Source organism: Enhydra lutris, unplaced genomic scaffold, assembly GCF_002288905.1.
Source record: "Enhydra lutris kenyoni isolate GAN:26980312 unplaced genomic scaffold, ASM228890v2 scaffoldscaffold1, whole genome shotgun sequence".
Classification (NCBI taxonomy): Eukaryota; Metazoa; Chordata; class Mammalia; order Carnivora; family Mustelidae; genus Enhydra; species Enhydra lutris.
Window position 1 is genome coordinate 51,205,742 of NW_019154085.1, and position 27,995 is coordinate 51,233,736.

At 36.8% G+C, this 27,995-nt stretch overlaps 2 protein-coding genes across 6 annotated transcripts in view; one reads left to right on the forward strand and one right to left on the reverse strand.

Moving 5' to 3' along the window:
- Positions 1 to 18,432, reverse strand: part of LOC111142493 (pre-mRNA processing factor 40 homolog A) — a 56,319-nt gene extending 37,887 nt beyond the window's left edge. For 3 of the 5 annotated variants that reach the window (XM_022495743.1, XM_022495734.1, XM_022495726.1), the window contains exons 1-4: positions 17,975 to 18,432; positions 16,592 to 16,723; positions 3,490 to 3,570; positions 2,111 to 2,141 (exon numbers count right to left, since the gene is read on the reverse strand). In XM_022495743.1, coding sequence (XP_022351451.1) covers positions 2,111 to 2,141; positions 3,490 to 3,570; positions 16,592 to 16,723; positions 17,975 to 18,250 — 520 coding nt within the window. In that variant the 5' untranslated portion in view covers positions 18,251 to 18,432. Of the gene's footprint in view, positions 1 to 2,110; positions 2,142 to 3,489; positions 3,571 to 16,591; positions 16,724 to 17,848 lie in introns of all 5 variants that reach the window. The other 2 variants (XM_022495706.1, XM_022495716.1) reach the window with 2 other exon arrangements.
- Positions 18,433 to 19,190: 758 nt separating this feature from the next.
- Positions 19,191 to 27,995, forward strand: part of LOC111143464 (ADP ribosylation factor like GTPase 6 interacting protein 6) — a 36,860-nt gene continuing 28,055 nt past the window's right edge. Inside the window, exons 1-2 of the mRNA XM_022497224.1 lie at positions 19,191 to 19,610; positions 21,230 to 21,283. Of these exons, the coding sequence (XP_022352932.1) occupies positions 19,211 to 19,610; positions 21,230 to 21,283 (454 nt within the window). The 5' untranslated portion in view covers positions 19,191 to 19,210. The remainder of the gene's footprint in view (positions 19,611 to 21,229; positions 21,284 to 27,995) is intronic.

Consider the following 27,995-nt stretch of genomic DNA (forward strand, 5'->3'; position numbering starts at 1 on the left):
AAAGCATTTTCAGAATTAAGTGGTACTTTTAACTTTTAAACTGCAAACTCACTTGGATCCCGTTGGAGAAGTAGTCATAATCCTTGACATTTGTTTCTCTTCTTGCTATTCTAGGTGTCTATCTTGACTAATTCCTTTCTCCACTACACTACTGAAATTAAAAAAATGCCACAGACCTCAGATTCCATGCTTTAGATCTATGGCACCTTCAAGTATATAAATTCCAGACTTGTGGTGTACAATACAATATCCATTAGCTACCACACTTCCCTGTTTAAAATTTTTAATTAAGACTAAATAAAATTTAAAAATGCAGTTCCTCTTTGCACTAGCCAATTTCAATTACTCAGTAATCACATGCAGCTAATGACTACTGTATTGGGCAGTACAGATTACAGAACATTTCCTTCATTGCATAAAAGTCCATTAGATGGTATGGTCCTAGACTATTATCAATACCCCTCTAGACAGAAGGGGAATTGCCTATTAGCCACCAAGTTCAAGTGAGTAAGTTTAACTTTAGAAACTAGTAACCTAAAACTGTGTGTGAAAAAGAAAGTAAGAACTATATGTAAAAAAGGAATAAAACAATAAAACACACAGAACAAAATCAAAAGAAGCTACTATGGACATCACTGGTAGAACCAAAGCATTTTAAAAGTAATTAAGAAGAAATTTTATGAGTCTGTTTCTGACTCAGGATGCAGGAAACAAAATGTTGGTTACCAAAGAGGGGAGGGCAAGAGATAAACTTCCAGATATAAAGTAAGTCAAGGCAATGTAGTGTACAGCATAAGAAATACAGTCAATAATATTGTAATAACTTTGGATGGTGATGGATAGGTAACTGGACTTACTGTAGGGATCATTTTGTAATGTACAAAATTATCAAATCACAACGTTGTACACTGGAAGTTAACAAGATACTACGGTACGTCAATTACACTTCAATTTAAAAAAAAATTTTTTTAAGGTATTTTTTCCAGGATTATTTAGGGTAATAATAATCAGCTCTAGATATCTAAATAGACAAAATATTATACTAGATATTTCAGAACATCATTTCAACTTAAATAAAGAAATTTGTGAAACATCTTAAGGAGATCTATTATGCCCCATATAAACCTGTAGGAAAACGGTGCATTTTAAATGTTTCAAACCATGTTTAAAACAAAAAACGTTTTAGGGGTGCCTGGTTGGCTTAGTCAATTAAGTGTCTTACTCTTGATCTCAGAGTCATGAGATTAAGCCCTTCGGAGGACCCTACCCTACGTGTGGAGCCTGCTTGAGATTCTCTCTTGCTCCCTCACCCTCTGGCCCTCTTCCCCATCCTAAAAACCAAAACCAAAAAACATTTTGGCATAATCATGGAAAAAAGCTCAGCATCTGGAATACCAATTCATCTGGAACATTATTTACTTACGGATAATTGAGGCACTGCTAATATATATAAAAAGTACACCAGCCAAACAGTTATTAATAACTGGCTGATTAAAAAAAAATTATCACCAGGCTAACAAACTCCAATGGCTACAGGAGGTAACAGAAAAGACTGTGAAGTAGTCCAGAAGGCTAATGAGAGTACATGTTCCATGTCCAAAATAAGGAGTTACTACCCCATTCCACAATGTCTGGCTGAGTACAAACTGAGACTCAACCAGAACTTTTCATTTAAATATTCTCTGACTACCTACTGTGTTAGTAAGTACCACTGTAAACAATGAGCATTGAGATAATCCAGTTTTTCAAGATAAATTCAATCTTGGTGTAAAAAGATAAATCTAATTGTTACATATGGCCCAAGACTTTAAATGACAGCAACTAATTATAAAATTTAAAAACACTGTATGGGCTAAATAAAGTATAACTACAGACCAAATCTGGTCCCAGAACTCCTGATCTAAAATTATGGTAATTTCTTATGGATTCAATTATAAATACTATCCCTATTTCCTACTGCTTAAAACAACAACAAAATGAAAAAAAAAAAAAAAAAAAAAAAAAGTCAGGAGCTAATCATAAAGCCCAAGTGACACTGCTTTTATTCCTTATTATGATAGCTACTGTCCAAATGAAGTCTAATATTTACCACCATAAATGGTGTACATACCTGCTGCTACATCCATATTATTTACTCCTGGCTGTAAGAAAAAAATGAAATTAGTAGTATTCACCTTGTTTAAGCTATATTTTACATAAGCTTTTCATAAACCACAATCAGAGTCCCCTTTATGTGTAATTCTCAAGCCACTGACTCAAAGATTCTCACTAAGTTTCAGTGGGTTTAGTTCCTTGACTTTGCTATAAATTTTAAAAACATCATTAACCTGGAGCTACTTAAACACTTTAATCTAAGTGGTTTATTCATATGATCACCAGTTACATAGAGAATGACAACCACTTATCCACAATCTGATACAGAAAAAGCTCTAAGAACCAAGTTTTTTCAACTTTCACACCAACATCATTTTAGTGGCAAAATCTGCTCTGAATGACATAAGCTCTTTATTTATCCCACCCAAGAGAATACCTATCAGTTTGGCTATAGAAATATTGTGCTTAAAATTATATAAGGCATTGTCCAAGACCCCAAGAGAAATTTTTATACAATATATAGAATTTACAAAGTATCATTTTACAATAATAAAATATTTTAAAATATATATTTGACCTAAGGATTTTGGGTAAGATACTGCAAACTTACCACTCCAGTGGAGTATGTTCATTACAACCACTAGGTTATCAGGTAATAAGTAAGTTATGGTAATATGAGTATCATGATGATTTACATATTTGCTATACAATCCAGTAAGGGTGGTAAGGCTATCAAGGATTTTTAAGTCATGTGCCCTCACTGAAGTCTCATGAAATGTAAACTTAGAATAAAATCTTCTGATTTCTAAATCTAAGATCTATTACTAAATCATAATACAACAATTTTTAATTAACACTCAGCAAAGCAAAAGTCTATTCTTTTAAGAACAGAATGGTACCAGACCAATAAAATGCTTCTAGATGACAAATTATACTTCTTAGTATTCTACTCTTTTTTTTTTTTTTTAAAGATTTTATTTATTTATTTGACAGGCAGAGATCACAAGTAGGCAGAGAGGCAGGCAGAGGGAGAGGAAGGGAAGCAGGCTCCCTGCTGAGCAGAGAGCCAGATGCGGGGCTTGATCCCAGGACCCTAGGATCATGACCTGAGCCCAAGGCAGAGGCTTTAACCCACTGAGCCACCCAGGCGCCCCTCTACTCTTATTTAATGTAGAATTTACTTAACAATTAAGGACGTCTGTATAAATACAGGAAAAAATGTGAATGCCTATCATTCAAGATCCGAAAAGCCCATTCTAATTCTCACCTTGCTTTACAGTACTCAAGACACACTTAAAAAGCTAACGTGACTGCCTACAAAATACATATATAGTATGTTATTTCCTATGTAAAAGTAGTCAAAACATCAGAAAATGATTATTTTTACTAGATTACCGGTAAGGCAGGCTGCATGGAAGCCTGAGACATATGAGACATCATCATTCCAGGCATGACTGAAGACATCATTCCTGGCATCTAGAATAAAAGTAAAAAAAAAGGTTAATATATAAAACCAAAGCATTTAATAGAACCTTATTAATCTATCTGGTTATCAAAACTAATATGTACAACTCAAGATTTAAACCCAGTGAACACTATATGAATAGTATGCTTAGTAAGTGCTTGTTGAATGAATGAAGTATTTTATCAATGAGCTAGTATTTGTCATAATTTATATGTACAGTTAAAATTACTTTTAACAAACTTAAAAGTTCAAGTAAACTTTTTGTTTTTGTTATTTCCAAAGTGCTTTTGAGAATATTAATTTCCTTTTAATTTTAACTCGTCACTCATGTTTTTCTCCCTTCTTTCGATCAAGACAAAACTTTCTGTATTTCTCACCTTTGACTATTAATATCTGTACTAAAAAATTTTACAGCAATCTGGCTCTTTAAAAAATTCAAGATCAAGATGCTTAAAATTTGATGGTTACAAAAAATATGTAAAAACAAACTTCAGACATAGATCTTCTATGTCCTCTCTTGAAAAACTTAATAAAGCAAACATATGAGTATCTGAAGAAAGAAAGTATTAGTTTTGGAGGTTAATCTAGTTTACCAATGACTGCCATCCAAATCTATATATGAAACTTCACCACTAAGTATCAATAAAAATTAATCCAAAGGATTTTGACCCAATACTCATCCATATTAGTACAATTCCACATTATAATTCTGATTCTAATATGAGCAAATCTAAGAAAAACATGGATGGGAATAAAAATTGTATACAATAATCATAAGTACTGGGACAAGGTAACTGGGTATTCAACAGTTTCAAATTAAATGAAACTTGGAGAAACAGAAACAAACAAGCATATTGGCTAAGAGAACATATAAAGCCTACTAAAGGTAGATGAGAACACTTGCACACTGAATTTTGTTATTTGGGAAAGTCGACTCACAAAGCAAAACCAGGCTAAAGTACCATTAAAATGAAGCAGCACTGTATTAGTGGGTTAAAAAACAAAGGTTTTTGTTCCTTTAAATATTCAATAAATTGCTTAAACATCATGAAACAAGAACCTGACAGAAAAGATGTTATTACTACTTGGAATACATGATGAAACAGCAGTTAAAAAAAAAAAAAAAAAAAAAGGTACTGGGACGCCTGGGTGGCTCAGTTGGTTAAGCCGCTGCCTTCGGCTCAGATCATGATCCCAGTGTCCTGGGATCGAGTCCCACATCCGGCTCCTTGCTCAGCAGGAGCCTGCTTCTGTCTGCCTCTGTCTGCCACTCTGTCTGCCTGTGCTCACTCTGACAAATAAATAAATAAAATCTTAAAAAAAAAAAAAAAAGGTACAGAATTTGAAAACAGAAGCACAAGCCTCCACCACCCTGACTAAAAGAATTAATGAAGTAATTTATGCATTAAGGGAAAAAAACATAGCAATCAAATGAGAACTAGACACAGTCCCTCTTCTCTCTACTCTGAAAAAATATATCCTCACAACTGATTTTACTTTAGGCTAATAGCAAAGTAGGTGTGAATTCTTAAGGTACTAAGCAACTGATTATGGGGGGAAGCATGGTGAGCAACAGTGGGGAAACAGCCTGGTATTTAAAATAGCCTATAAACGCCAAAAACTAGAATTCTAAATGAAATTGAAAAACTGAACTTTGAAAACTTGTGAAAAAAGTATTTTCTTATAAGAATTAAAGATATTAAGAAGAGTGGAATAAAATCTCCAACACACAACAGAACATTTCACCATGGTAGCAGTACAAAGGAATGTAATTTTGAATTGAAATACTCTCACTTCTTAAGACAGTGACCAAATCCCATTTAAAAAACAAGGGACAAAAACCCCTACAATATAAAATAAGAATTGACTAGAAAAGGCAAGTGACAAACAATATCTGAAAATCATTAAAGATCAGAGTTTGACAGAATTCTCTCAATTGTTGTTCTTCCTCATTTCAAATTTTAAACATCTCAAAAACTTGCTCTTAGCTTAAAACTCGTGGCTGGTTACAGAATGAGATTTAGTGCTTCGTGTTCCCCCCCCCCCCCAAAAACCAACTCTTTCTTCACTTTCTAATTGCTATCAGGTTATAGCTAGAGACATAAGCTAAATTTTAACTAAATAAGATCACCTAAGCCTATTACAACTAGATTTTCTTTACATATTTCAAATAGAAAGATGATGAACAGTCAATGTTGATTTTGTAGCAACAAATACAAGCAGAGGACACTGAATTGCTCTGGGACAGACTCACCAAATCCCAGCTTTGAGGGAGTCCTGCCAGCCCTTTTTTTTTTTTTTTAAGATTTTATTTATTTATTTGAGAAACAGAGATAACAAGTAGGTGGAGAGGCAGGCAGAGAGAGGAGGAAGCAGGCTCCCCGTGGAGCAGAGAGCCCGATGTGGGGCTTGATCCCAGGACCCTGGGATCATGACCTGAGCCGAAGGCAGAAGCTTTAAACCACTGAGCCACCCAGGTATCCCAGCCCTTTTCTTTATGCAGTCTGAGAACTGACCCCAAAGGGACCACACTTGTCAAGGCTGAGGAGTATCCAAATACCAGGGCAATGAAACACTGTAGCAAATAGTCTTCCCCAGAGGTAAAACCTGAGTCTGGGTCTTGGCAACTTCAATTCCCCAAATTCTGAGGTTGGCATTCTGAGCCACAACTGTATTTCAAAATAGGGTTTTTACATTTGTGGAACTTACGTGAATGAGATTTAGTGTTAAATAAAAATCTAAATTCTCCCTCATTATCTCTGTAAATTGAGGGGCATCAACTAGTTGGGCTTGTTCAACTGGACAAACAGTAGAAAGATGTACAACTGATTATCTAAAAGTAAGTAGACTAATAGTATTTAAAACGAAAACTATGATACTAGCATGAAACTGTAAGGGCCTATTTAGCCAGAGCGATTCCATCCAGTTAGCTAGTTCAAATAGCTACAATGGGGTGAACTGTAATTCAATTGGCCACCTGTGTGTGGTGGACAGGCTCAACCACATGGCCTTTGCTCTATAAAAGTTAGTCGGCAAGGCAGGGAGGGGTCGCCCTCTCTGTAAGAGGTGACCCCGACTGGTTGGTTTGATTCTCGATGCTTGGCACGAAATAAAGCTTTGCTTGACCTTTGCTTTGTATCAGTCTCGTTCCTTTGACCATGGACCCAACAGAAAGCAAAGAACAAAAAAAAAATACAGAAAATGTTACATTCTTATGAGAAGTTATTACAAAAATCAGACAAATTAAGAGCTCTTCCAGAGGCCTGACCATCATAAAAAACCTGTTTCTCAAAGCCTGAAGAATACACTTTGTGGTAATGTTACTAGGATACATATAACATGTGGATACATGTTTCAACCCATCTGAATTCTTTCAGAGGACTTCGCGCTGATTTAGGCCAGTTACTTGACTGCACCATCAATATGAAACCACTAAAATTTTCTAAGGTACCCATTATTATTTTGTTTCTATACCAAACTGATCCAGGTTGCAAGCTTCTAAGATCTGTGGTTCAAATCCTCAGAAGTGATTTTCCCTTCCCTTGGCCCAGTAATCAAGTTGAGGCATTCAAGTTATTTTGTTGTCCCTTTTTGCATGGAAGGTTTACTTCTTGCTTCATATGAAGGGAATAGCCCCTTGGTCTCCCAGCTTTAACTGCAGAGTATTTTAGACTTCTCGTTAGGTTAGTTCTTTTTTCTCTCTAAGGGCACATAACATAACAGTGTCTTACATTCACAGCATCTTAAGTTCAATGAAAATGGGATGTTGGAAGGAAGAAAGGAAGGAAGAAATTCTTAAAACAGCTGCTACAATGATGTCACTATAAATTCCAGAAGCAGATCATTCTTAAAGCTACAAAGTGGTGGTTCATATAAGCTTAATGAGAAGCACACTATAAAATCACAGACCTGTAGAGCTTCACAAATTTTCCATTTAAGCTCCTTTGGCAAATAATAATATTAAGTGTTATAATTACAAACTTTTAGTAGTTAGGAAACAGGAAAAAATGGGAAGGGTAAAACACATACATGAGACATAAGCTAAATTGTCTAAAATATTAAATATTTAAACTTTATGGACACTTTGAAGTTTTTAAAACCAAAAAATAATTCAGATACACTATTTGGTACACTTTATTCATAAATTGCCAACCATTTCTCTATGTATACTAGATAAATTGTTCTACGTTTATTTCTATTCTTTTAATGATAAAATGTAAACCAATTACTAAGATGTCTTCAGAAGGAATACCAATATGAAGAAAATAAAAAACAAGCAGAAACTAGGGAGCACTGCAATCTGCTCATTCTTAGCATCCCAGTTTTGGAAAGTTCCTAATGTTAGATAAAACAAGTCTGCTTCATTTTTCACTAGATCTTTTTAAAACTAAAGATAAAGTAATTAAAAGCAATGTGGTCAATGCTACAACACATTACATCATACAAAATGGAAAACTAGCGCAATCGTTTCATGGTATCAAAACAAAAGTGAAGATTGTCACACATGGGCACTTCAGAAGTTCTTCTCTTCATAATTATTTTCTGAAGTTTTTCCTGCTGGAAAGAAATCACACAACCAAAGGATCTTTAGCTAAATACAAACTTTTAAATTTCACTGATTTTTAAGAACCATTCTTTCTGCAAACCTAAAGTTTCAAATCACCTGAAAAGTTTGATTCTTGCCTTTTTACTTGGTTCCTCTTTAAGTCAAATTCCACAAGTAAGTACACAGAGGATATTAAGTCTAGTATCTAAAAACCACTTTCACACCACTCACTTACCTTATGAATGAATGCAAAAAAAAAATTAATCACTGAACAACTGTAAAAACTACATCTCTGAATGTAACTAGATATTCATTCAATTAGAAATAGACATCAATACTCCTGTTTAAAGCATATCCTTAATAGCCCAAAATCAGTAATTACATTTTGGGACTATCATTTAACCTTACTTCCTCTTCATTGCCATTATATAGAAGTTCAAGATATTTATCATTTTCTGTATAACATTTAGATAAACAAAAAGCAGACATTTGCATACTGTTCCACATGAAACACAACCTTACCATTTAATAAGTTAATTGCCAGTATTCTAAAACACTTCGTTTGCTAAATACTCTCAAACTGGATGGTTTAGAATTGAAGTATACACTATTCCTTCAGATTCTAAGGAGGTTAGCTTAATGATATAATCTCATACTGCTATATAGAGAAGCAGTCCAGTACAGCTATTAAGCATACTCTAGAGAGAGACTATCAAAATTCCTATCCTAGCTTGGTCAATCAGCAGCTGCATGAACTTGGGCTAACTTACTTAACCTATCTGGGCCTCAATTTTCTCAACTGTAACATGGGGAAAAGTACCACTCACCTGTTAACATTGCTGTAGGGATCGAATGGGGCAATGCGCAGAAAACGCACAGAACAGTGCTCAATAAATGACAGCTGTTTTATTACCACTACTCTCCCTCAACTCAGATAATAAAGTTTCTCTTCATTGTCCCTTCTCTCATTTATTCCATAACTATTAGATCGGCACTTAGGTTCTTTAAGAGCATCTAGTAAATAATGTAAAACCATCATCTTCAGTAGGAATCAGCACATGTAATAAGGCAATCCCATTTTAAGCATCACATTTAATGGTGGCTCTGCAATGTCACTGGATAATTCACTTAATTCCCTGGGCCTTACTATTCCCACCTATGAATCAGACATTCATCCTCTAGCCACCCCTTTTAAGAGTCAGGAGGATCATATTCTGTAAGGTATATCCGTCTCTCAAACTTATACACAAAGACAGTGATAGAATTATAATTCCTTTTAAGACAGATTAGGTATCACAACTCTATTCCCTGAAACTTAAAAAAAAAAAAAAAAAAAAAGCAAGTAAATAGTTTAAATTATTAATGATACTTAGGCCACTGTCTCTTACCAAACTCCAAACTTCTTAATGAGGTCAAAGAAAATATAAAGAGAAAACTGCATATGGATAAAATGACAAAAACTTAAAAAGAACTGAATGAAAATAAACTATGATTTTAGTTTTTAAAAAACTCTAAACATAGCAAGGATACCCACAAACTGTGATGTCTCAAGTCATATAGGATTAGACTTTAAAACTTCCTCTAAAAAGTCACCTAAGCCTTCTTCTGAACACAAGCCATCTAGGATAAAAGTATGGAGGAACATGACTCCCCTACTCCAAGTCCTTTCAACTAGATTCAGTTTTATATCTAGCTAAATCATTATATACTGTTTACATGAAAGTTTACTTTTTAGTTTCTTCTCAATTGTGGGCACCTTTGAAATAAGGAGTGTTCTCATTTACATACATATCTCTAATGCAGAGGATAGGTATACGTACATAGCAGGAACTCAAATGCTTGTAAGTAGACAACTTTATGTAGACAGTTCTTATTTGTGTACATAAGAGAAAAATCTTCTATTATATTTAATACACGCTAATATGTAATGACCTTAAAATTACTGAAAAATAATCTTTCAGAGAAGTAAACATTTTCTTTTATCACATAGCCAAGGAAACTATACTAAAGCCCATGTTTTTGAACAGAAACTTAATGCTCGTTCATTAATCAAAACGTAATTTAAAAATCTTAATCCAAAGAGAAGATCAGGCTCCACTGAGTAAAATTATGTTTGTATTATAGTGAGAACTTTGTTTTTTTAAGTCTAAGATAAGTAAGTTTTAAGAAAAAAAAAAATCAAAGCTGAAGAAAAAGCAAATTATATTTCAACTCAGAACAGTCTCACTCGCTGACATCTTTAGTCCTTCAAAAGACATAGCTACCAGCATCACTCAGATTTGGAAAAGATTCAGATTTCCACTTTGAGTGCACTGTACCAAGTAAAAAAGAAGCAATTAGAAGCAGATTTTAAAGCCCATTAGGCAAAAAACTAATTATCTTTAGTACTACCATGAACTACAATTAACTTTTCATTAATAAGCAAAGGAAATGTATGATTACTTGACTAGAAAAAGAGAAGAAATATAAAAGATTCATCTCCACAAAACTTCCAAATGTCTACAAATATCATGACTGCCAAATCAGATGAGAAAATAAAGTTCAGCCCAGGCATGTGAGGGAATACCTGTTAAGTTTTCAGTGCAGGATATATACATTATGTATCTTAACACCACAGCCAACAGACTTAAAAGCCTATTGACTAAAAGTAGTATGAAGGTATGGAATAAGGAGTAAGAATGAAAGACTAACAACTTCTATACTTAAGAGTAATCTACTCTTTCTTACTTAAAAAACCTTCACGACTTAGCCTTATCATTTCTCTGGTTAAAAACAAACATCCTGGGGCACCTGGGTGGCTCAGGTCATGATCTCAGGGTCCTGGGATGGAGCCCCACATCAGGCTCTCTGCTCAGCAGGGAGCCTGCTTTCCCCTCTCTCTGCCTACTTGTGATCTCTGTCTGTCAAATAAATAAATAAAAATCTTAAAAAAAGGAAAAAAACCATCCTAGTACAGAGCTATGGGATACCACAGGTAGCTTAGGTAGCTTTATTAGCTACTGATACACAATCTTATGATGATTTTAAGTCACATCATAAGTATTTCTAAAACACCCAATTAAAAATCAACCTGTTAACCTGTTGAGATTTGTTCTCGTTCCTTTTTAATCCTGTTACTTACTGAATACATCCGTTGTACTCTATGGAGTGCTTCATTGTATCTGTTAATACTTATTTTCGTGTTCCCTTTTTCCTCCTAAGGACCAGACTAAATGGAAAAACAGCTTCAATACAGCATTTCTCCCAAAATACTAATTCCATGCAACATTAATTCCATGCAATGTGCTAGACAAAGCAAAATAAACACATAACAGGGAGGTAAGGGAGCCTAGGGAAGTGGGGAAAGGGAAGATGGTTAAAAAACAAACAAACCAAGTAACAATGAGAAAAACAGTTTTAAAAGGCTTCTGTGAGACTTCTCAGCATTCTTGGAAAATACTGTGCCCTGTGAATCTCAAAGGAGGAGAGGAGTACAGTTTATTCTTCCACACTTACACTGTCTTCTTAAATCTATCCAAATACTCTCCATACTCAGAAACGCTACTCTAGCTAAAGTTTTTCAATAGATAAGTTCATATTTAACTGTAATGCTATCTAAAGAAATCATTAGTAAATCTATCAAAATCTAACTACATACACAGCTTAGAAGTTATACAAACACATTAGATCTGGGTCAATCTATTTTTTAATAAGTACTTGCCTGGATAATGTAAATGCATACAGAAAGTTACTGAGATTCAATAATTATGAACAAATAACCTAAGGGGGAAAAAAGCCTTTTTGTTACTTACTAATGTCCAATTCAACGACAAGGATTCGGTAAATATCCAAAATAATGGTACTTCAAAAGCAACAGGAACAAATCAATTGGTCCAATCAGTCAGTCTAAGATACACCAAAAGTATGGATTTCTGGAAGGCCTATATGCCAAATCGTCATTTACCCCGAAGGTATGGAAAACTTTTTGTGGTAAAATTTAAAAAGACCATTACTAAAGTCAGACAGATAGAAATACATTTGGCTATAATTTAAAATAAATGGAAACGGGTATTTTTGCTTTATCCACCAAAAATTATTACATTTTATCTTCCATTTTTACCAAATTAAAAAAACAACTATAGAGAGGCAAACACTAAAAATAAGAACTAAGTTGTAGCACTGTAAAGTCACAAGTAACCAATGAAAATAGTCACATGTAACATCTACTATCTCCATGGCCTATACTGTAGGAAAGACTATGTTTTTGTTTCATTCATTCAACAAGTATTTTACCGAGCACCCATGCTGTGCCAAGAACTGTGCTCAGCACCTGTGGACTTCTTATAAAGTTCAAAACACAGGACCTGCCCTCTAAGAGCTTACAGTCTATTATGTGCTAGAAAGACACAGCAAATACACTATAAAACAAAACAAAACTAAATCCCAAAATAAGTGAAACAGAGTTACAGGTAAATTTCATAGGATTTTTTTAATTTGAAAGGGAGGTATATACTGGGCAAAAAAGTATGCTGACCTTCAGGAGAAGGAAGAACTTGAAATGGCAGAACTTAGGTAAGTAAAGTTAAGTTCATGGTGGTAGTGAGCTGTAGGTAGGAGAGCATGAACAGCACAAGCTCACTCAAGAATATAATCAGTCAAGATATCATAAAAAGATACAGCCTGCGTTCAACTTAGGGAGTGTAAAGACATGAAGCTCAGAATTATGCATTGAGTTGTACTCTGGGAGATCCTTTAAATTGTGGAATTTAGACATTATACCTTAGGTACAAAAAAACCACTGGATGTTCTTGGGCAAGGAGACAACATGCTAAAATCAAGAACTTGAGGGGCAGACTTCAAGCAAGAAAACCAGCTCAAAATTTGTTAAGAGTATCCTAGGCATGTGAATGTAACTACTTGGGTCCAGATGGCAGAAGGAATAGAGTCAAGATCTGCTAAAGCCTGCCTCACTAATTTTAAGAACAAGAAAATCAAAATCCTTTGTGAAAAGCATTCATTTATCAATTTATTGAACAAAGGCAAAAAAGTACTGAATGATTAGAATTAGGGAGGCATTACTTAAAAAGATTTTTATGTCCATATCAACCCATAAAATCTCATACATATCACCTGTTCTTACCAAATGATCTCAACTGAACCATAGGTTGTTAGAGCTGAAGAAAACTTTAAGTCTTTTATTCTACTTTTCTCATTAAAAGAAAAATTAAAAAAAGAAAGAACCACCTAAGAGGACTCTCTTAGGCTTTCAGTGAAGGCAAAATCACCTGTGAAAAAGGTAGGACTTGCATGCCCTTCGCATAGAAAGAACAACAAAAATTAGTAAGATGTGAAAACCTTTTAAAAGCTAAACATTCCAGGGCACCTGGGTGGCTCAGTGGGTTAAGCCTCTGCCTTCAGCTTGGGTCATTATCTCAGGATCCGGAGATCAAGCCCCACATCTGGCTCTCTGCTCGGCAGGGAGCCTGCTTCCTTCTCTACCTGCCTCTCCACCTACTTGTGATCCCTCTCTGTCAAATGAATAAATAAAATCTTAAAAAAAAAAAAAAAAAAAAAAAGGCAAAACATTCCTGACTAAGTAAAAAATGGCCTCACATACAATCACATCTTAAGGCAAATCTCTACTGCAAATATTTGAGTATTGCCACCAAGCAAGGAAATTACTTTATTAATAACGGTTTTTAACCAGTGATAAACCATTATTTAATTTCCATATTATTTAAAAGTTATACACCTTTCAAGGTCCCTCTCAAATATAACTCTATAATCCTGTAAAAGTAGGACAGCTTTCCCATATGAACAGAAGAGGCAAATTTAATCTATACAATAGATATCTGAGATAAACCTGAAATCTACTTTTTAGTAGTAACAGATTCAGCCTGAATTCTAAAAAGGGCACAGTAGGTCATCTTCTGAATAAAAACAAATAACCAAACTCCTTCAGAAAACCATAATACCTTTTTAACCTAAATAACTTGATGCATTTGAAAAATTCTGACTTCTGTATGTTGTTATTCTGTCCAGTCTGAATACTATTTTACAAACAAGTTTTAAAATTTCATGTCACATTCAGTAACATTTCAGAGACCAGAATCATTTAGCAAGTAAGACTGGCACCAATTTTCATTTTCAGCTGGTCCCAGAATGAGATATTAATGTGAACTAGGCAATATACATGAAGGTTCCATAACCTTCAGTACCAAAGTCTAAAAAATCTGTAAACTGATTTTTAAAAATTGTATGGCAGAACTCTACCAACTTTGTGTCACTATAGTGAACTATATAAGCACACTGCTGTTTTTCATTAACTTCTGACCATTAATACCTCAAAGTGGATAGAAGATCAATTTTACTAACCGTCCACTTTTATTTTTAAGCAAGTTGTTTACTGGGCTTTAAATTAGGTTTCTAGATTACTTGAGTATATTTAAATTATCCATGCCCTCCCAGTCAGTTACCAAAGCTCAAATAAGAATTAGTTTTACCAAGATTTGGGCCCCATATAAGTTGGACATTAAAAGGAAAAAAAGAAACAACTGAATTTTAAGGAAAAACAATGAAGATTTTCTTGGGACCCTAGAAGCTGGACTCTTAAGTCATTCGTTCATTAACCTAATAGGAGCCAACAGGGAGAGAGAGACTTTTAAACATCTAAATAGGCAGGTACACTTAAAGATACATGGCATAAACTGGTCTAGGAAAAAAGAAGAAAGGGAAAACCACAAGTTAAAATTCAGAGTACTTCAACAGATGTGTACCAAATAGCAAGTAACCTTACTAGGAAGATGGTCACTGATACAGCTAAAGAGAAAGGGCCATAAAGGAAACTGTGACCAGCTTATGTCAATGAGATACATAAAAGCACTTTAAAAAAATAAATAAATATAATCTGCATTTTATTAGAAATGACTAGCTGGTGTCTTGGTTTGGTAGTGCAATAGCACCATTACAGCAAGGGTAAGCAGGTCAATCCCTTGCAAAACTTACCTTGATTGGCCCAATGGAAACAGAAGGCCCCAGAAAAGAGAGAAGCATCTGGCAGTAGCAAATTGTTTTATTTTATCTTTCTGTGGAAAGAAACTAATTTTAAATAAGAACCAGAGCATTTAAAGAATAAATATTTTTTAAAGCTCATTATCTAGTTAGAGCAGCTCTACTAAGAAAACCAGAAGAGCTCCTTGCTGCTTAGAGATGGAAAGAAACAGAAGAAGAATCAGAGTTGTTTCTCCATCACCTAAGAAAATTTTAAAACTTGTGTTATTCTAGAACAACAGAATAAACGGTTCTTTCAAAAACAAAAACAAAAACCAAACCCCAAAAAACCCCCAAAACTCCTACAGGCAGAATCTTTTGGGCCTGGTGTCTTTGAACAAAGATTTTTGTACAAAATTAAGGGCTACATTATAAATAAAAAGGAAGAAAATCACTTGACATTAAGCCCTTCTACTCCTAAGGTTAAGTTCAAAGAAAAAGACACAAAGCAAGACTTTCTCCACTACAATTTCACCAATAACTTAAAATATCAAGGCTTAAGTGATTATCAACATAAACAGTATTAATTAGCAAAAAGACCATACCTAATTGACTGGCTTTCCAATATATTTTATCAGCCTAAATTTTTGATGATTTATTGAGATACTCAAATTGAAAGAACTCAGCCACCAAAGAATATGTGTACGACAGAACCTGACAGGGGGCATAAAATTATTCATGGTAACTGAACCTGTTACCTTTCTTGGATGCTTCTCTAGGAACTCAGTTCTACTGAATTCACTGAGTCAGCATTAAAACCTTTTGATCTAAATCACTCCCACAAAATGTCCATTTACAATTTATGCTGGGGATGAAAGGGACAGCTCAAAAGCAGGAGTGCAGAAGCAGTAAGCATTAAAACAAAACAGAAACAAAACAGTATTAAGTGGAACGTGAACCACCTATTTGGCACTGCCCTATGAAGAATCAAATTAGAGTAGAATCTCCCTACTCTACCTCCACTGCACGCGCGGGCACAAACACACACACACACACACACACACACAAGAAGAAGCTATTTCAGAAATAAACTTCATTCTAAAGCAAAGACCTGAACAATTGCTATTTTTAGATTCTATGCATTTATGTGGTCCATGGACATAAATTATGTTGACCTATAAAATAATATTCACTCTTCAAACATTAACTTCAATTAACATACTTGGAAAAAAGAATGTTCATACACTAAAAAGACTACATGTACAATTACTTGAAAAAAGAACTCTTAGTTTTGTTGTAGCAGAAAATAAATTTTTTATACAGAAGGCTTTTCCTTACATTCACAATTTGATTAGTGTCATGACTCAACATTTGACTTATTTAACAATATTATTTTGACATAAACTAATTCTTAAACAGCTACAAATATTGACCCAGGTTTAGAAATCTTGACACAATGATACCATAGGCAAAAATAAACAACAAACAAATACAAAATAAAACAAAAACATTCTTACTTGTCCCATTGGTGGCCCTCCCATAGGGGGCATCATTTGCGGCATCATTCCATGAGGTACAGGAGGCATATTCGCTCTCTGACCCATAGGGTGCATTCCCATTGGGGCATAATGCATGCCAGGGTGCCCCATCTGAAAAACAGGGACAATTTAAAAATCAGCAAGTAAGAACAAATGCTTCTCAAAAATCTGATTTCCACATACTGGTTATGTGCAGTGCTTTAATATTAGATGAATGTGTGATTCAGTTACTGGGTTAGCTTATACTTCCTTGTCTTAAACAAAATGCACTACCCACCAGTATTCACAATGAGCTTGCAACTGACCAAACTACAGAACAAAATAGGAAAAATCAGGATAATTACTGGACAGCTAGAGTATATATTTTATTTTTCGGAGCAGCCTGCTTTAATCAGTTAGCTTACTAAACCTGAGGAACATGTGAAAACCAATTTAAAAACTGTTATGGGTGAAAAACCGCAACTCTGTTCTATTTCACACAGCAGATAGCTAGTTAATATCTTAACAATAACTATTATTAAATTTATTTTTAAGTTAATTTTAAACTTTGAAACGAGGATTTTCCAAATTATTTCAGATAAGAGCTGGTCTTAAGAGAACACAAACATTATAGGTACCCAGGGACACTTAACTCCTAACATATGAACACTGTACTTCCTAAAAGAATCTTCAACACAAGGAAAATTACTTCTGAAAAAAAAATAATTTTTTTTTCAGACTAAGGTCTATCACTCAAAGACCCTAAATACAAACAACTAACATTTCCATTTTAATTCCCTTTTAAAAGACAACTATTTCTTTACCTTTGTGCCCATTGTTCCAGGTCTTAAAACCAGCTAATTATCCCCTGCCAATCTTCCCAGCTGTACCCCTTGCAACCACCACTACTACTGGTGAAAACAGATTTTGGCAACCTCTTTCAAAGTCTACATAATCAAGTTTCCGCCTCCCCCTCCCTGCTACAGCGGGCCTACCTCTCCAAAACGCTCACCCCGCCCAAGGCCCAGCACCTTCACCGCGTATCTGTCTAGGCCAAGCCCAGTAAGAACTTCCAGGGACCCACATTCTTCCCTTTGTGCATCCCCACTCTCCAATTCTCCTCCTCGTTACATAGCCCACCATCTCGAGCTCTTTCTTCGTCCACTCTCATCTTCTTCTCCTTTTGGAAAAAGCTTCCTGCCTCTCTGACTTCGTTTTTCATTGTGCCGCTTTCCCCCTGCTCCACCGATCCCTTACCGAGGGCCGTCTCCTCAGGAAGCCGTCAGCAGAGACCCAAGAACTGGAGCAGAGGCTTGAGCCGGACAATCTCCGCTCCCCGTCCCCGGGACCCCGCGAAGGAGGATGGCTCTCCATTTCACTCACCATGAGGCCTCCACGCTCCGCTCCCGTCCCCGGCCTCATCGTCGAGCTCAGACTGCTCCGCCGGCGGCCACTGCCGCTACACATACCAACAAGAAGCGATCTGAGTGGCTGGCGCCCGCTGGGGCCAAAGGTTAAAGGCTGCCCTGCGCTACGGGGAGGGATCAGCGGGGCCAATAAGCTGACAGGCTTCCCCACTGTCCAATCAGAGTGCGCTGCCGACACGCAGCTCTGCGGCGATTCGCCCCCAGCCTCAGCCTCACTCGGCGTCGCCTGCATGGACGGGGGGGAGGGGGACGGAGGAAGTTTCTGCGCCTCCGCCGGGAAAACTCCACCAACTTTCCCCGGGGAAGGGAAGACAGCGGTGTCCCAGCTTCCCGAGCTTAGACCACCTCACCCCGTAGGGGGTGGGGCAGTTGGGGCCTGCCACCTTCACTCCCTCCGCCCGAGTTACGTACGCCCCACAAACCTGAGGCTGCCCGGGGTGGGGTGGGGGTGGGGTAAGCAGCTTCTAGCGTTAGCGGTGGCGGGGGCCAGGAGCGCGCGCGCGGTGCTCGAGGAGGAGAGGGGGCGGGGAACAGGAGAGGAGGAGGGGCTCCTTAGGCGAGGGTTCGAGCTCTGTACGCACCAGCTGGAAAGCCCGAGGAGGGGGCGGGAAGGAGGCGTGTCGAGCAGGGTGGAGGGAAGTTGTGATGGGGAGAGGAGAACAATGCAAAAGGAAAAGAGAGAAGGGCAGTTAGGCAGGGGAGAGCGGGGCCAGAGAAAAATAGGAGCGTATAGCAGAAGAAGGGAGAAAGCAAATCGATTGGGAAATGTGAATCCGAGGAGGGTATGGGCGGGCGCTAGGACCGGGCGTCGAGAAGATGCGGCTTTGGTGCTACTGGGGCGCGCGCTTGCCTAGAGGTGACGCGGCCGAGGCGGAGGTCTCTGGCCGGGACGAAGCACTGCAGGGAGAGGAGACTTGGCTACCTTTAGCCTCGGCTTGGCTCTTTCTGCGCACTTCTCTGCTTCCTTTTCTTCCTACTGATCTGGGGTCGTGCTCTGGCCCAGGGGCGCCCAGCCTTTCTTTAGGTCCCACTGCACCTTCCCCGCCCAGTTGCGTACCTCTGCGCCCCCCTGCGCGCCAGTGCCGGGTGGTGGAGGCTGTGGGGGGGTCTGGCCGCTGATTGGCTGCTGCGAGCGCGGGGCGGGGCGGGTGGGAGTCTCTCGACCTCCGCGGGCCAGCTCGTCTTTCCCGCCATGTCGATCGTGGAGGGCGGGCGGCGCTCGGCTGCTCTACGCCGACGTCTCAACACCCCTGTCACGTTTTCCCGGCCCGCGTTTTCCACTTTCACTCAGGGGGATAGTTGGGGTGAGGGTGAAGTGGACGAGGAGGACGGATGCGACCAAGTGGCCCGTGACCTGCGGGCGGAGTTCTCGGCCGGGGCGTCGTCGGAGCCTAGGAAGGGCTCGCTATTCCGGCGGGACGGGGACGGGTCTCCAGTTCTGCCCGATAAGCGCAATGGCATTTTCTCGGCGGTGGCGGACGACGGAGCCCAGGCTCGACGGTGGCCGGTCCAGGTCCTCTCAATTCTTTGTTCGCTGCTGTTCGCCATCCTCCTCGCCTTCCTCCTCGCCATCGCCTACCTGATCGTAAAAGGTACTGAAGCTCCGGCGTTGAAAGTCTCTGTCCAGAGTAAAGTTGATCTTGGACGTGGGTCTTGCCTTTCATCTGTCTCCTCCCCATCAAAGGCCGGCAAGCTGGGAGTGGCTTTCACCCAGAGTCCTCACTGGCACCTTTCTTTGCTCATCTCCTTTTGTTTTGTTTTGTTTTGTTTTCTGAATGGTGGAGCACCCTGGTGCAAGCTTAGGAGACCCGTTTTCAGAAAGGGTCTTGATTAAATGGGTATTCTTGAAGAGAAAGTAGAGTCAGTGAACACTTGGGGTGAAATGTTGACAAAATTAAGCATTATGGAGGACAACAGTCATTAAAAGAGGGTGAAAAGTGTGTGATTAAAATAGGCTATACACATTCAGAGACTTTATTTAATCCACAAATGATTAGAGGTATGCTATTCACTAATTTTGCACACGCACAGAATTCCAGAAAGAACGGATTTCCATCCCACAGCCAAAAGTTCAACTTTTACAGGTAAAATAATTAGCACCTCTTGATTTTGTATTAGGTTTTCAACAGAGTGTAGTGGTGAAGTTTTATAACAGGACCTAAATAACCTATTCTCTGATTATTAGTTTTATTTTCTTGAGTGTGAAGTTTAAGTATCAACCAGATTGGAATAGAAAGAGATGTACTGTGAAAAAATTTTCAAAGTTTATCCTGTAAACTATATGGCTGGATATTTATTTTACAGTGGAAAGAATCAGACCCGAGTTTAAATCTCAGTTCTCTTTCGTGTGTGACTTTGGCCAAGTTACTAACAAAAATTAAAACAAAACTACTTTAGTTCTGTGAGAAGCACCCAACAAGTTGCCACCCAAATATTAGTTTTTTTTTTTTTTTTGCCACTAAATAGAATTAAATCAGCTTAACTCCAGTTTTAATTTTTTCCTCATTGCTTCCAAGCTCCTACTGGGCTGCAGATGGCAGCGAACAACTTGGGCTTGATTTTCATACACAAGACAGTTTAGAGTAAATGTGAATCTCTTTATACAATGATCTTGGGTGTAAACTGTCAATGCTAAATATGTGTTTCATATTTAACATTGTTTAACAGTGTTTCATTACTCTTTCACTCCCCTCCTCTTTTTTTCCATTGTATCTTGGAGAAAGTTTTGTAGGTTATTTCCCTTGTGCTGTGAGAGATTTCCTTTATATCATTAAGTCACAAAACTTGGTAAGCGGAATCCTTTGCAGAAGACATTGAGTTGTGCTTACTTTTGAGAATTGAAGAAAGGAATCTAATATGCTATGTAATTTGCATTGCATAAAATATTTTTAGGGGCACCTGGCTGACAGAAGAGCATGTGTGATTTGAGGTTTTGAGTTTGAGCCCCACATTGGGGGTAGAGATTAAATAAATAAACTTAAAATATTTTCACAATAACTCTAAGAAGCTTTGTGTATATGTGGCAGTTGACTCATAAATGCTTTATTTGCATACTGAAGGTTCATAGCTGGTATATGGAATCAGAATTTGGACCCATTTGTTTCTGACTCCACAGCAGTTTGCACAGGTCCACAATATTTTCCCAGCCTTTAAACTATTCAAATTGTAAAATCATCTTTTTTACTCAAGCCTTCTTTTTTTGTATTTACAGAGTTGCATGCTGAGAATTTAAAGACTGAAGCGGACATAGACACTGGGCTACTAGGTATAACTTAACTGTCACTCGATTTGCTTTTGAGTTCATTTTTATTTTTCGAGATCATGTTTAAACTACAAAGTTTCGGGTAAAATACTTAATCACTTGTGCAATTCATTCAGTCTTAATTTTTTTATTTGTGATAAATTTTATTAGATTTTATATATACTTGGTGTGTGTGGGTGTACACCACACACACTAGAAATACAGTTTGAATATAACTGTATGTGACAAAGACCCAGAAACTATTTAACATTTTCTTGCTACTTTCTGGAAAAGTCTCCCTATATCTTTTCCCAGGAATTAAAAACATACAAAAAAACTTCTTCATGAGCTTAGCAAAGATGACATCTTAAGCAGACCTCAGGAGAAATTTAAGTTTATATCTCCTATAAGCAACTTGTTTTTAAAAAAATGTAGTAAGTATTGGGCATATTGTACAGGTTATTGACAATGAAGAGTCAGACTTGAGTTTCTATAGAATGTCTATAGAATGCTATACAGAGGTGCGCCTGGGTGGCTCAGTCCTTAAGCATCTGCCTTCAGCTCAGGTCATGATCTCAGGGTCCCTGCTTCTCCCTGTCCCTCTGGCTGCTGCTAACCCTGCTTTTGCTCTCTCTTTCTGTCATATAAATAAATAAAATCTTAAAAAAAAGAATGCCATACAGATTACTAGTGAAAACTTCAAGGGTTATTTATCTTGTATTTGTCTCTTCCTGCCAGAATGATTTTGAAGCATCCAGAGCTTTACTGGTTTGGGATATTTTACTCCTGTTTGCTGTAATTTATTCGATTAACCATTCTGAATTGGAAAAAAAAATAGTTGAGATCCTATCCTGCATGTCACCCCCTCTCCTAATTTTAGCTGACCTATTTAATCTCTTCAAGGCTAATGCCCCACAATGATAGAAAATACAGTCTGACTGATTTTGCAGAAGAGGATACCTTTATATTCAAAATATAGAAACAAATTAGTCCCATGAAAACTTTTCTTGGTCTTCTCAACTTCTTGCATGAGAAAATGTACTTTACAGTTACACATTTTATCAGCGTATGTTGTTACACTGTTTCATCTCTAAAAATAGTCAAGGTTATGAGGCTTTTCATAGCATTTATTGATCTGTCAACTTGATGTCACAAGAATAGAACAGAATCTTAAGAACTAGGCATGAATTCTGTGTTGCTATTTAAAAGTTAGAAAACTTCATTCACATTTATGAAAAACATAGGGTGGCAGTTGTCATCTGAAGGAGTGGCTTGTTCAATGTCAAAAGGAATGTAATAAGGCTTTGTTGTTTTCCTGCTTCTTTTCCTACTTCCAGTTAGTCTGATAATACTTTTGGATGTACCTGATAGATACCTAATACTATGACAGCTAATATGAAGATCATTAAGTGTTTGCTAATGGCATGAATTCACTTTCAAGATTCAGGAGCAATCCCAGGAGTGAGGAGAAATTACTGTATCTTTGTGGCCAAAAAACCCTACTAAACAATAGTTATGCCAAAACAAAAATCCTTATTTTGAACCAATGCTTTAGTGGTCAGATAGAGAGTATACTCAACATCTAGTGAACTAATTCAGTCACTTTCCTGGGGATAACTTTAAAGTGGGCATAGTTATAACAAATATTCATATTCATTGTAATGTGTAATAGAAAAGGCTTTTCTGTAGGAAGAGTATAGAATTCTTAACCTGTTTCAGAGAAGCAGTGCCAAGATGATTAAGCACCTATAAAGTTGAGGTTACTGAAATAACACTTACATTGTTCTAAGCTGGAATTCTCTTCCATTGGGAGAAAATACAGTATAACCTCTCTGCAGAAGAATGTTTTGACTTGACTACTAGCCTCCAGTTAAAAGTCTAATTGAGACAGCTGATTGTTGAAAGTAGGCCATTTTTTTTTTTCAAATTTTGACTTGCAATCAAATCAACCTTGAGTTAGCTTAGATATGAAGCAGGATTGCTACATTAGCTTATCTGTGAAGTAATGCCTGTGGAATTATATCCTTACCTGTTTACAATTGATATAAATGTTTTTACATGAAGAAACAATCTTTAATAAAAACTGTGTTGAATTTGTCCACTATTTACAGGAAAAGCAGAATGTAGCCTTTTTAAATCCTACTGATTTTGTTGTATTTCATTGCACTTACTTTGCTTGCTAGGTACCTCATAGGTAAATATAATGTTTGTTTTGTGTATTACCCTTTTTTTGCTGTAATTGTTATTGTTCATACTTGTTGTTATCTTTATATTTCTGTGATTCCTATTTAAATTTTACTGAAAATTGCCTCAAATCTTTAAGAATCACCTGGTTTTTAGAATCAAATAATATAAGCATAGTAGCTACTCTCCCTTGAAAGAGTTCTCTTTCTAGAAAGAGTAATAAAAATTTTGCACACTGCAGATTTTTTTATTACAATTTAAGCCTGGTCCAAGATTGGCATAGCTCATTAAGAGCAAATTTTAGCAACAGCTCTCATTTTAGTATGCTTAAGAATCAGCTGGACTTTCTTTTAAAAAGTATCTCTAGGTTTTGTTTCAGCTCAGGGTAGAGTCCAAGAATCTTCATTTTTTATAGGTGATTTTGATACCCCACAGTTTAAGAAATAGTTTTGCAGGGTAAGAATCTCTTTTTTTTTTTTTTTTAAGAAGTGTGGGGTTTTTTTGTTTTTGAAGATTTTATTTTTAAGTAATCTCTATACCCAACATGGGGCTCAAGCTTACAACCATGAGATCAAGAATCATACATTCTACTGACTGAACCAGCCAGGGGCCCCTAAAAAGTGTGTTTAAAGGCAGTTAAAATCCTTGCAAGTTGACTAGTGACAGACTAATAAGATATAAGTCCCGAATGCCTCTTGAGAAACCTGACTTTGAAAGGATCTGCAGCACTGCCGTTCTCTTGTCATCTTTGCCTGAAAGCAGTCTTCTTGGGAAACTCTTTGTTTATAATTTAAACAAAAAAGGATTCATGATGAGCATGGTATCAGTGCATTTGGGGAGTTAATTGATCCTACTGGTTAATAGGGTTATGCTATCAATGATCCTCTTCATTGGTGAGGTAGACCAGCCAGGAAGATGTAAGAAATTCTGTCACCTGGTTTTGGAACTCATCTCCCTTAATCATCCCTAGGTGGCATTAGAAGGACTTTCCTTTTATAATTGTCCTACAAACCATCCCCTACTGTAAGCCTGTTTTTCAGGGAGATAAATAAAACTTAAGTTTACTTAGTTAAATCACATTTTAGTCCTTCCTGCTAAAGGTTATTCTCAGGCCAAATTGATTGCACTAATATAAAACAGGAATTAGGTGCGCCTGGATGGCTCAGTGGTTAAAGCCTCTGCCCTTGGCTGGGGTTGGGTTCTCTGCTCAGCAGGGAGCCTAATTCCCCCCCCCCCACTTGTGATCTCTGTCAAATAAGTAAATAAAATCTTTTTTTAAAAAAAGCAAACAAAAATAGGAATTATTTCATTTTTGTACATTAACTTTTGTATCCGTCACATTTTCCAAGTTTTATAACTTTTCACATACTTAATTCTATTTCCAATTTTTACATTTTTTTTCATGTCTTACTACAGGGTATGATAAAATGACCTTTTATTTGAGGCAAGCCTGAAATAAGCACATAAGAAAAACAGAAAGATATGCTATTCCGGAAAATGCTTAACCTAAGACTACTGTCATTAAATTAAATGTAGGACTAGTACTTTTAATATACATGTCCTAAGTATTCCATACAGGAATTGTAATTGACTTCATGGAGTTCCTTCAGTCTGAAAAGATTTTTGGTACTTGTCACTCTTGACATCTACTAGTTAATAGCTAACATTAAGTCTCTCTTGTGGCTAAGACCAGATATGTAGCATTTTGCATTGTCAGGGGCTATTCTTGTTTTTTTGTTTGTTTGTTTGTTTTTTAAGGTTTTATTTATTTAAGAGAGAGTGTGAGAGAGAGCATGAGAGCTTAGAAGGTCAGAGGGAGAAGCGGACTCCCCATGGAGCTGGGAGCCCAATGCGGGACTTGTTCCCGGGACTCTGAGATCATGACCTGAGCCGAAGGCAGTTGCTTAACCAACTGAGCCACCCAGGTATATTCTTGTTTTTAAGCTACCCATCTAGTTCTCCTTTATGATTGAGATGTTTATAGGCTTGTGAACATTTACAGAGATGATTGATATATACTGAGTTCAATCAAAGATGAAGACAATTCGTTTGAAGAGTTTATCAGTTATTTACTCTGCCAAGAGATAAGTGAGACTCTACCCTCATGATTTCATAAGATAGAACATTAGAATCTTGATAAAAATTTCCAAGAGAAAGGATGCTTTGGAAGGTGACCCGTTCTCTTAGAAAGGCACAGGTTGAAAACAACCACTCAGTTTCTTCCTTACAGTGAAAAATGACTGAAACTGTGAACTTAAACTATTTTCAGTGAATGTATTGAGCGTTGTAATATGAGGCCAGTATGTATTAAGGATATGATATAGTGCTCTCTGCAGCTGGGTGGGGTAACTCAAGTAATCATTGAAAATTTCACAAATCTGTTCTCCTGTGGCTATGTTTGTAAAATTGTGTGTATTGCTTATTCATATTAGTTGAAGAATGATGACTAAGGCAAAAAAGAAGAGAAAAACAAAAGCCCAAAAGTACTGGAAAGATGCAACCAAAATTTTAGATAATTTACCTGAGTTTTAGATCTTTTTATTTTCTATAATTAATGACAATGACTCTCAATAAGAAAAACTTTGTTTATTATATGATCTCTGATATGAGGAATTTGAGAGGCAAGGTGGGGGTTGTGGGGGGTAGGGAGGGAAAAATGAATCAAGATGGGATCTGGAGGGAGACAAACCATAAGAGACTCTTAATCTCAGTAAACAAACAGGGTTGCTGGGGGGTGGGGGGTTTAGGGATAGGGTGGCTTGGTCATGGACATTGGGGAGGGTATGTGCTGTGGTGAGTGCTGTGAAATGTGTAAACCTGGTGATTCACAGACCTGTACCCCTGGGGCAAATAATATATTACATGTTAATAAAAATAATTAATTTTTAAAAAAGAAAAACTTTGTTTAAAGAAAAACACAAATTTAAGCTTAGAAAAATATAAGTAACATTCAGCAATTAATAATACTTTTAACCTTTACGGTATGCCAAACTTTATTTTATACGTGTTATTTCACCTAGTATTGCCAACCTTCCTGCATTCATTCATATAAATTATCTTCTGAACCAAAATTCACAATGTATGTTAAAATTTTTATGTCACTAGATAGCTGTGGCACAACAGTAAGGCAGAAATAATACGGGTTATTAGCGAGAATTATCATTGTGCAGCCAAATTATTTGTCTTAAAAATCATTGCAGGTCTCCTTACTACACAGAAGTGTAATGAGAAGCCCACATTGGGAACTCTAATCCCCAAGAAATTGGGATCTGGGGAGATGTTTCTTAGGCTAATGAAGTAAAACTTGAACTGGCATTAGAATTAGCTGGAAGACTTAAAACTCATCTTACTAGACTTCGCCTGTTCTAGAGTTTCTGATTCAGTAGGTGTGGTATGGAACCCACAAATTCTTCATTTTTAATAAATTTTCTAGGTGATGCTTATGCTTCTAGTTCATGAGAATCACTGGTCTAGTAGTTCACAAACCTGACATAATCAATAACAAAATCCTGCAGATTTTCTTTTTTCAAAATTAAAAGATCTCAAAATCTATCCTTACCTACTCAAAGTTGAAGTCACTTAATTGGCTACATGTTTGAATGCTCAATATAAGTCAAGGTCTATTGGACCCATTTTTTAATTCTCTTGAACAATACTGTTTGTAAAACGGGTGTTTTGTGACTTTTATTCTTTCTTGGGGCATCTTCCAGAGACTAGTTATGGTTTTGATGGAATGAAGCTTATTTAATCTTGAAATATTGGTTTGTTAGATCCTTTTATAAATCTAAGATACATCATGGGATTTTAGTGATCTTTTCTATATCTCAATTCTTTCTCCCTAGTCACTGTCCCTCTCTCAAATGAATAAATAAATCTTTTTAAAAATGGTGGAATCATAAATTATGCAATAGAATTGTGGCTATGTGTACTGATATAAAAGGTCTCATCATTATGTGAGAGTAGCAAAGCACAGGACAGTTTTTCTGGTGAGAATTCCGATTGCTTTTAGGAGTGGAATTGGTTAATTGAGGTAGGAAGACTTTAACTTTTATATGCTTTTGTACTATTTACAAATTATGTTAACTCTTGGTAAAATGGAGTTACGTAGCATTAGTTGTCAAGTTTTTGACTGCAGGATTCTGGAGGAGGGGACTTGTTAAGATTCAGTTGTTGCTAGTTGCCAACTTGTATGGCTTTTCTGCTTGTTCACAAACAAATTGAGTCACTTTCTGAAGCATAAGCACTTTTAGACTATGATATTACTGTGTACTTTTGTAGACCTTTCACTGTGAATCTACTTTTATCAGTGGTGTAACTTTTGATTAGTTCAAAGTGAATATAAAATAAGAAAGCCCAAAATGAGGCAAACACTTAGATTGGGGAATAGTGCTCAGTTTTGAAAACTCAAGGATATTCTTGTATCAATTTTGACAGGTGTTCTGTTAAAGAACCTGAATGATGGACTCTAAAGAGCCTCATACTTTGTAAATTTTTAATCTGTTATTTTGTGTCTTTCTCACTTTTTTTTAGATATTTAGAAGTTTCCATCATT